Source organism: Diaphorina citri, unplaced genomic scaffold (assembly GCF_000475195.1).
Source record: "Diaphorina citri unplaced genomic scaffold, Diaci psyllid genome assembly version 1.1 scaffold2163, whole genome shotgun sequence".
Classification (NCBI taxonomy): domain Eukaryota; kingdom Metazoa; phylum Arthropoda; class Insecta; order Hemiptera; family Psyllidae; genus Diaphorina; species Diaphorina citri.
The window spans coordinates 4,498-15,000 of record NW_007379588.1 but is presented as its reverse complement, the minus strand read 5'-3'; the positions used below and the strand labels follow the sequence as shown (position 1 = coordinate 15,000).

The following is a 10,503-nucleotide window of genomic DNA, read 5'->3' as shown; positions in this document are numbered from 1 at the left end:
CTCGTCCTGTTACTGCTCTCTTTTTTATTTCTGTCCCTCCCTGTAAGAGCATTTCAAGATTGACTAACTCAAAAAAAGCTAAATGCAATTATGTCTTCAGTCAAATTAACTTTTTTCTTCTAATTCGTTGTTAATTTTCTCTCTCCCTCTCCCTGCCTATTTTCCCTCCTCCTCTTTCGCTACTTCCCCCTAATAAGTCTGTCTCTCTTCATTTTCGCTCTCTTTTGTTCCCCTACTCTTTTCTTAATTTCTCTTCCTCTCCCTCCTCCTCCTCCTTTTCTTTCATTTCTTCAGTCTCTTTTTCTCTTCATTTCTCTTTTGTTTCAACGTATGTATTTATTTATCAAGAAATAACAAGAAGTTGGTTCATGACGTTTTCTCAAGTCTCTCTCTCTCTCTCTCTCTCTCTCTCTCTCTGTCTCTCTCTTTCTTTCTCCCTTTCTCTCCCTCTCTGTCTCTCTCTCATAGCTTCTCGTCCTTGTAATGGATGTGAATTGTCGAGGGGGTTTTACTCTTCTTCTCCTCCATCCTCCCACTTCCTTTTTCTCTCTCTCTCTCTTTCTTTTTCATCTTCTTCATCATCATGATTTCTTCTTCTTTTTCGTCCTCATCATCATGACCTCTTTCTTTTCTTTACCTTTTTTCCTTTTTTTTTCTCCTTCTCCGACTCCCTCCCTCTCCTGTGTCTTTTGATTCAATTTCAGTTTTTACTTTCAATTTTTTTTTTCCCTTGGGTTTTAAAATATTTACGAGTAGAAGGGTTTCATTTCCTTGGGCTAACTGTCGTACAAAAAACGTCATTTTTTTCTTCTTGTATTTCTTTCTCTTCTATTTCATATTTCTTCCTCTAAAAGTCTAAAACAGACCCCAATCCTACGTCCAATTTAGACGCTACTAAATAATCAAAGTGGCTAAAGGTTTACACACTCACAACATTTGCACAAACTGGCTTACACAATCCTACTGTTTGTTCTGTTTGTGCTCTAATTGCTCATCTGATAAGGAATAAGTCCAATTTGGCAGTTTCAGTGCTACGAAATGAAAACGGCGGAGGAACATCTATCTTGTTACTACGGTTCATTATCTTAGTGAAAAAGACATTGGTAACTCCAAATAATTAACCCATAGACACCTGCTGTTATGTATACATAACGCTGCTGGAAGGGTACTTTGAGTAGCTATGTCAAGGTCATTGAATAGTAAATAAATAAATAAACCTTTATTTGGTGGTCATTTAAAGGCACAATACAATACATACTTATAAGTTTAGAAAAACAAAGAGTAATTCTACCTATGAATATAACCATTATACCTACATGAAGTATTTTTAAGTTCTTCCCATTTGAAATATATGCCAAAGCTCAAGGCCAAGACCCCAATTCACCAACTGCTGAGGTATAATTGAATAGTATAAAGGACATAATATATAACTTTGTGAAAATTAATGAACATCTAAGATAAACAGACAAAACTAACCTTGCAGTGGGTCCAGTCGCAGGTGAGATGGTCGGATTCAACCCCGAGTCCCACACTGTCCAGGGAGGAGAAAGAAGAATGTGAAGACACAGAAGAGGAAGAAGTTGTTGAGAGAATTGTGAGCATGGACCTGAAATCAAATATAAAATCAACATGAGAGTCGTGAGACTAAAAATAAATCACAGCAAATGAGGTCAATTGAAAAATGTCTGGTTACAAACACATCAATCAAGCTCAACAATCAACAACTGAAAGGACATTTAATTTTACGTAGAAGGTAGCACTATACGAACATGAAATTTAAAATGTAGGTGAGTGTGTTTACAGAAGGTTTCCCTCCCATTTGGAAAGCTTTTTCTCATGGTGATGTGTGAGATTAGGAGAGAGAACTTCATTTGGAAAACTTGTGTAAATTTGCTCACAATTTCCCCTTTGTGCAGGTTTTGATATTTCTGTATTGTGCAAATGCTATTGTACGTTAGAACGGTGAGTTTAAGTACAATTGGTTGAACAAATGATTTCACAACACTGTACCGAGTGTTGCCAAGCGTTACGTTACACTATTCCTTGTAGATGTAGAACATTAGCCATATGTTTTAATTACGCTGTTGCCAGGTTGTGCATGTTAACGGAAGCATTAGGAGCGACATTATATTTTCGTACCGTGTTGTTAATATACCTAGGGAGTCTTGGGGTAAATTTTTTAGTTCATGTGTTATTATTAGTAGTATTATTATTACTATTTACCTACACTTATTATTACCCTGGTGTGCATTATGAGTTCTAGCCTCTTCAGATTCATTCATCCAAATATTCAAACCTTTTCTAATATGTGTTACCTGACGATTAAGGTATGTAGGTAGTAGGTACCCCTCTATCAAGTAGTCTCATTGAATTTGATGATATTTTTGCAAAGCCCTTGTTCGTATTTTTGTCTGAAACTTCGCCACATCTTCAAGCAAGTCTAATGTCTAATCATACAAGTTGACAGGAAATTCTGAGGGTTCCCCACAGAGAACCCTTACAGGGTCTTTTCTTTTGAATTGTTACTGATGTAATCGATAACCCATCAAATATACGAGACCTTTTTGCTGGGTAAATTGACTTTTCAGTCCTATTCGGGCAGGATAAACAAGGTATATTCTATTCTACACTTTGGCTTTTGTTCAAGCGTAGAAGCACGAAAAACGTCCAAAAATGCACTCATTGGACTCAATACTCATAACCCCTGTACTCTGTAGACCCGAGGGCTAATTTGTCCTCAATGGGGCTAATTGTTCACCATCGGGACCGAACAGTCCACTGTCTCGGCGTGTCGAGGAAATTTCATTTTAAATTTTACGATGCTATAGCTCCCCCCTGTATATCTATACCAGCTATACTCACCGAATGGCAAATTCCTTGGTGACTCGTAACTCAGCCAATTTGGCAAAATGGCGAGACAGCAAACTCTCGAGTGAAATCGGAACAATGTAAAGTGGGACTAGGAGTATCAACTAGAGTGCTTTGTTTAGACTGTTTAGACTCTGTCAAAATAGGGATATAATGCACCTATAATTTCCAAAATAGGGATATAATGCACCTATAATTTCTCTAATGGGGATATAATGCACCTATAATTTCCAAAATGGGGATATAATGCACCCATAATTTCCAAAATGGGGATATAATGCACCTATAATTTCCAATAGTTCTTCCTATTGTTTCAACAGAGGATAATGTTTTAGTAGAAGATATGTGTTATTATTAGTAGTATTATTATTACTATTTACCTACACTTATTATTACCCTGGTGTGCATTATGAGTTCTAGCCTCTTCAGATTCCTTCATCCAAATATTCAAACCTTTTCTAACTTCTATGTGTTACCTGACGATTAAGGTATGTAGGTACCCCTTTATCAAGTAGTCTCATTGAATTTGATGATATTTTTGAAAAGCCCTTGTCCGTATTTTTGTCTGAAACTTTGTCACATCTTCAAGCAAGTCTAACGTCTAATCATACAAGTTGACAGGAAATTCTGAGGGTTCCCCACAGAGTCTTTTCTTTTGAATTGTTACTGATGTAATCGATAACCCATCAAATATACGAGACCTTATTGCTGGCTAAATTGACTTTTCAGTCCTATTCGGGCAGGATAAACAAGGTATATTCTATTCTACACTTTGGCTTTTGTTCAACCGTAGAAGCACGAAAAACGTCCAAAAATGCACTGATTGGACTCAATACTCATAACCCCTTTACTCTGTAGACCCGAGGGCTAATTTGTCCTCAATGGGGCTAATTGTCATTGTCCACAATGGGTACCGAACAGTCCATTGTCTCGGCGTGTCGAGGAAATTTCATTTTAAATTTTACGATGCTATAGCTCCCACCTGTATATCTATAGCAGCTATACTCACCGAATGGCAAATTCCTTGGTGACTCGTAAGTCAGCCAATTTGGCAAATGGCGAGACAGCAAACTCTCGAGTGAAATCGGAACAATGTAAAGTGGGACTAGGAGTATTAACTAGAGTGCTTTGTTTAGACTGTTCAGACTCTGTCAAAATAGGGATATAATGCACCTATAGTTTCCAAAATGGGGATATAATGCCCCTAAAATTTCCAAAATGGGGATATAATGCCCCTATAATTTCCAAAATGGGGATAAAATGTACCTACCTGTAGGTAGTTCCTATTGTTTCAACAGAGGATAATGTTTTAGTAGAGAAAATAAAGTATTTATATTTATTTTGGAAAAGGTAGGTGCCTACATAAACTATATGTGAACAGTTATGTAGTCCTTGATTTTAACGATCGTATAGGTATGTATAACATGATGAATTATGACCAAGCCTTCTAGTTTTCTGTAAATACAGCAATATAAAGAGCCTTAAAAGGGTCACTTGTTGATAGGAACCAATACGGAATTTTGTGGTACCTTTTTTATAGACCTCCTCAATGAAAGCTTTGAGGGAGAGAGAGATAGAGGTGGTAAAGACTAACGATAATACGTGAAAATTGTGAAAGAAAAGGATAAATTAATATGAATTACAAGTTGTCGTTTACAAAACAACATGGCCTATCGTTTTTTTTTTTTTTTTTTTTTTGCGTGTATGGCGGCCATACAACTCAAAAGTTCACTCTAATGCCCATAAATATTAATGGCATGTACTGTGATAGGACTTGGTAGACCTGTGCATGAGCCCAACACGCCCTACACTTAGACCACGCTACGCCACTGTAAATATCCAAGAATCCAAGTTCGGTGAACTCATGAACTCTAGTACTGTGCCCTGTATCTTACTCAGAAAATTAAAGGCCCATTCTCATATCCCCATCTTTTTTTTTAAGATGAGTGTTCCACCGCCGTTTTTATTTCGTAGCAATGGAACAACTGCTACATTAGACGCTTGTGGCCTGTGTCGTATAGCATGCCCATCCCGTAGTATGCCACTATGAACCAAACGAATCCAGTCCCCGAGTGGATCCCTTGGATTCACTGTATTCAGATTTTCAAAAGACGTTTTCTTTTCTCGAAATGAATCCGCATTCGATGGATTCATAATAGGATTCAGTTTAGTTTGAACAAGGTGTAGGTATTCTTATTCCAATAGATCAGTTGCGCTTACTTGGGTGATTTTTCAAAGTCATAGAGCAGGAAAAATGAGGACCAACGGAATTTTTATTTTTCTTGTACGACTTCTAGATACCGAGATAAAACGATTCAAAAAATACCGGTATATCTTGAACTCTGACGTCACGGCATACGCTCCCGTACGCGATGACCTCACATCAAATGTCCCGAGGAGAGCTCCCTCGCAGGCAACACATTAATCTGTTTGTGCGCATGCATTTCTGCGCAATTCATGTTTGTGCGCATACGTTTCTGCGCATCTCTTGAAGTCTGACGTCAGAGTTCAGGACTCTGACAGAAATTAAAAATTGAATTTTCGACCTTTTACAGTTAGTTTTTCGGAGTTTTGACCTCAGATTTGGATTTTTCTCAACTTTTTACATAGGAATCGACCATTTATTAATATTTTTTATCCATTTGCAACTGCTCCATTACTCATATTCTTACCTGAAATTTGTCTCTGTGTAGGTTCAAGATTCGTTTGACCCGGACGATATCGTTTGTCTGGATTGCTTTCTCCAATAATTTGGCCTCGGTGTTTAAATCATTCTCCGACGATCCGACACTGAAACAGACACAATTGAAACGTTTTATTCAAGAGTGACCTACAGACACAACACTGGAAACGTTTTATTCAAGAGTGACCAGAGAACGAAAGTCGCGTTTTGAGCTTTTGAGTAAAACAGCTTTCGATTTTCGTTGAAAATGAATACGAGTATTGGTGGGAGGCTGGGAGGATTCTACAAAAACTCGTATTATCTTGATGAATAATTAATTTAAGAGAAAGGTATTGGTATTCGGAATTATGCAAATCGTTAAACACCCTATAACATCTATTTTTACTTCACTACCTACTGTTTGGGAAATTATGTTTTCTAGACTAAGTATAGTACAATTTTTATTTTGAGTTTTTAGCACTAATAGACCTTCAAGTTAAAGGTCCTTGAAGTAATACCAAGCTTTGCCAGGGCAGTGTATAGCATCCCTTTAGAAAAAGTTAAAGGGGCCTTTCTATAAAAGGTTTATTTATAGGTAAAAAGCATGTGGAGAAAATTGTTTGGGTTTTTCCAGGACAAAGGAACATGTACCACTCGAGTTACTTGAGTATAATAAGCAGGTAAAATGGTTTCGAGTGGCTACAAGCTGTTTGGTGTTTGTGAAAGCTTCGGAAGGATAGAGAGGTAGAGATGTAGGGAACAGAGTTGAGTGGTTTTTTTTCTTTTTTTTTACTTTCTATTTTTTTTTTCTTCTTTTTGTGGTCTTTTTCTTCCTTTTCTATTCCTTCTTCATTAGAAGGATAGGGAGGTGAGGTACAGCGTTGTGTTTTTCGTGGTCTTCTTCTCTTTACTCTTTAGTCTTCCTTTCTTCTTCATCTTAACATCATTTTTTCTTCTTTTTCTTTCTTGTTTTCTTCTGCTTCTTTTTCTATTAACAGGAAATCTAGTGAGGGGGCGAGATTTCCATGATAGGCAAGATAATCTTAGTCCTTTTCCAATGCCTCCAAAAAATAGTATGTTAACAAAATGTGTTTGTTGTTTTCCCCCTAAATAAGTAAGTATGTAGGCTATGTACCTATACCTACCTGAGTTTTTCCACTTCTATGCCTGCAGGTCGTACAATTCTCGGTTTTGCCAAAAGAGCCACTGAAGTTTCCCTTTAATCCCTACATCTTAAAATGGTATCACTTAAGTTCCCCATCTCTCAAAATCATACCATTACCTCTGGAAATATGACAAAATATATAATAAACGGTAAAACCATTAACTGTGAGACGAAGGTTTTGAGAAACGACAACGTGCTACGCCATTTGCATTTCCCAACGAAAAAGACATGACGCTGCAAAATGCACAACCATTAAATAATAAACCCGCTGCCGGGGGTAAATGACTGTTTCCCAGTGAAACATAGAACAACATTTGTCAACACAATTCTCCAGAAATAGAATGGAGAATAGAATAGAATAGAATAGAAGAGACTCGGAGAAAGGAAGAAAAATATCCCGTTCCATTCCGAAAGACAGAAGACAGCTGGGGGTAATGTTGGAATTCAAATTTCTCTCTCTACCTAACGATGGCAGCTACAGCGTTGCCGCGTGCTTTTCTATTTCGATTTATTGCCAAACCGTTTTCCGACGTTTTGTTACAATTGTTTCCACCTGAGCCTCACCCTCTGTACGGAAAAAAACATGACTTTTTATTTTCGTAAGAACTAGGAGGGGGCGACAGACATCCCTAGGAAAAAATGCAAAGAAAACAAAGAGTTAGGAAATAAGACATTGTTCCTTTCGATGTTCTCTCCTTCTTAGGATCTGTGGTCGGCTGGAAGAGCTCCTCCAGACGAACTCTGCGACCTGTGACCACTGCCACAAAGTCAGGGAAGAAATGTTTGGCTTTTTTTTTTTTTTTTTTTTTTTTTTAAAGATGAGTGTTTCCCCCCCGTTTTTTTTTCGTAGCGATGAAACAACTGCTACATTGGACGCTTGTGGCCTGTGTCGTAGCATGCCCATCCCGTAGTATGCCTCTCATCAGATGGGCGAGAAGAGACACAATACTTCCCATTTAGGTGCTGGGTCAACACGAGAACACCAGAAAGTAACCCGTTGAAATATTTGCAATCGAACAAGTACAAATTTTTGTCGATGGTGGGATGTTTACCTACCATGCTGGCACCGGTGACTTATGCGCATTTATATTACATAGCTACTCATTCCCCTCACGAGGCTGAGTGGGCCCCGCAACAGTCGGTCACGGAATCAATCATTTGCATGATACAATTTTTTTGACCCCGCCGTGAATTGAACCGAGTCTCCCACTTGCAAGGCGAGCGACCACTACGCCATGGGAGCCAACCTTACCTTAGAGGGAGGAGCCGACCTTACCTTGGGGGAGTTGGGTTTAGAGCTGGCCCGGCCCACTGGAGGGAGAGGTGGGGCCTGCGTCTCATCTAAGGTGTGGCCTGGCAGACGACCGCCCTGGTTGGGTTCGAGGCCGTATTTGAGCAAAAGTCGCACGACGTCCACAGACCCCGCGTCGACAGCTACGTGTAGGGCGTTGGAGAAGATGAGGGGCAGGAGAGGATGAGGGGAGAGAAGGGAGGAGGAGGAGGACGAAGAGCTAGAGTAGTACCCGCCTAGGCTGTCCTTGACTAGGGAGGTCTTGTCTTCAGAACTGTTTACGATGGCAGTTTCCTGAAACAAGAAACAGGTGAACAAAAGTTACTGTTGGTTCAGTGGCTGATAGGGCCGTATTTAAGGGGGTAGTGTAGGCGAGGCTCCGCAAATTGGAGCATCCCCCACCGGTACATCACTGTTTGTACTCTCGGGACCCCCCTCCCCCTCGACAAAATCCTAGATACGGCCCTGATGGCTGAGGCTGAGTGGTTAAGAGCACTGACTCTCAACCCGTAAGTACTGGGAAATGGAACACAAAAAAAAAAAAAAAAAAAAAAAGGCGACAGGGGGCCACAAGTTTAGGGTGGAGGAACTCCATTATTGGGTTACTTATCTTGATTTAGGGTGTTGGAAAGCTATATTATAGTGTCCAGCTTCCCGAAATAGAGTTCAATATTAGGGTGCCGGAACTCAGTCACCCGATCGTGCTTCCGATACCCTAGTTTTTTTTTTCTCAGTGAAAAGGTAAAAACTCTAACTCAGAACTTACCTGCCGTCCGCGCTGTTGGAGAGGAGGGAGAACTTGGAGGAGGTGAGGCGAGTGGTTTTGGAGGAGAAGAGGCTGTCCTTGACTAGGGAGGTCTTGTCTTCAGAACTGTTTACGATGGCAGTTTCCTGAAACAAGAAACAGGCGAACAAAAGTTACGGTTGGTTCAGTGGCTGACAGGGCCGTATTTATAGGGGGTAGTGTTGGCCAGGCTAAGAAAATTGAAGCATCCCCCCCGGTTCATCACTGTTTGGACTCTCGGGACCCCCCTCCCCCTCGACAAAATCCTATATACGACCCTGATGGCTGAGGCTGAGTGGTTAAAAGCACTGATTCTAAACCCGGGTAAACATTGTAAGCGCGGGTTTCTTTTTCCGGGAAATCTCAGGATTCTAAAAAGAAAAGGTGGTACGTACTTACCTAAAGTACCTGACACTTGTACCTGCTTATGTTTATACTCACCTAATACGTGAGAAGTAGGTACATTGGAAATATCCAGTGGCGTAGCGTGTATGTATGGCGGCCATACAACTCCAAAGTTCACTCTAATGCTAATGCCTATAAATATTAATGGCATGTACCTACTGTGATGGGACTTAGTAGACCTGTGCATGAGCCCAACACGCCCTACACTTGAATTTAGACCACGCTACGCCACTGTAAATATCCAAGAATCCAAGTTCGGTGAACTCATGAACTCTAGTACTGTGCCCTGTATCTTACTCAGAACATTAAAGGCCCATTCTCATTCCCATCTCTTTGGATTCCCCATCTTCTACCACTGTAAACCAAACGAATCCAGTCCCCGAGTGGATCCCTTGGATTCACTGTATTCAGATTTTCAAAAGACGTTGTTGCATAATTTTTTTTTTTTTTTTTTTTTTTTGTGGTTCGATCGGGCTGAAATGAGAACAGATAATAGATGATATATTTTTTTATCCACTCACCTTTGTGAATTTGGAAGTGCGAAAGATGTGACTGAAATCGGGCGCTCCAAAGTTGAATACAGATTGCGTGGTTGTGGTTGTGGTTCGAGTACTTGTAGATCCATTTGCCTCGAGTGGCGGGGGTCCACTCATGCCTTTATCATCCTCACTTGATCAATTCTGAAATCGGAAAATTAGAGAGAAAAATTAGAATGAAGGAAGGTAACGCCGACCCCAAATAACAAAGGCGCAGTTAAAAAGAAGAAGGAAAGGAGAAACAAAGGAAGGAAAAGAAGAAGAAGGATAAGCAAAAAGGGAAGAAGATTTGAACACACTTTAAAAGCAATACTGAATACTATAACACTATAAAATATAATAACAGCCAATAATAATAAAATGTTTGTATAATTGTTTAACAAAGTTTTACAAAATTTACAAACACCACCAACATCAATAAAAAATTCAACAACACCACCACCAACAACAAAAAGAACAATACTCGTAAATGTCAAACAAACACCTCTTCCTTTCACTTAACCTCTCTCTTCAAACCTGAATCAAAGTAAACACCCTTTGACGGCGGAAAATTTCTTTGATCAAACAATTTTAAAGATTTAGCGCAAACTTTGCCAAAAACAAAATCCCCTCTTCCTACTTGGCAGTTGGTAAAAGGAGGAGAGAAACTGCCCTAATGGAGTCCTGATAGGTAAAATTGGCCCGGAGTCTAATAAACCGATCGACAGTGCAGTTACAGACAGTTTATGATTTATTACCTTAGTCACTCGGTAATCCGTCCATTTAACTAGGATACTCCCAATTGGGCGCCCA

The 10,503-nt window shown here is 39.7% G+C and overlaps 1 protein-coding gene across 1 annotated transcript in view; it reads right to left on the bottom strand.

Annotated features, from left to right (window-relative positions):
* Positions 1 to 9,853, bottom strand: part of LOC103518358 — a 28,379-nt gene extending 18,526 nt beyond the window's left edge. Inside the window, exons 1-3 of the mRNA XM_026830183.1 lie at positions 9,697 to 9,853; positions 8,753 to 8,877; positions 5,541 to 5,658 (exon numbers count right to left, since the gene is read on the bottom strand). Of these exons, the coding sequence (XP_026685984.1) occupies positions 5,541 to 5,658; positions 8,753 to 8,877; positions 9,697 to 9,828 (375 nt within the window). The 5' untranslated portion in view covers positions 9,829 to 9,853. The remainder of the gene's footprint in view (positions 1 to 5,540; positions 5,659 to 8,752; positions 8,878 to 9,696) is intronic.
* Between the last annotated feature and the right edge of the window lie 650 nt (positions 9,854 to 10,503).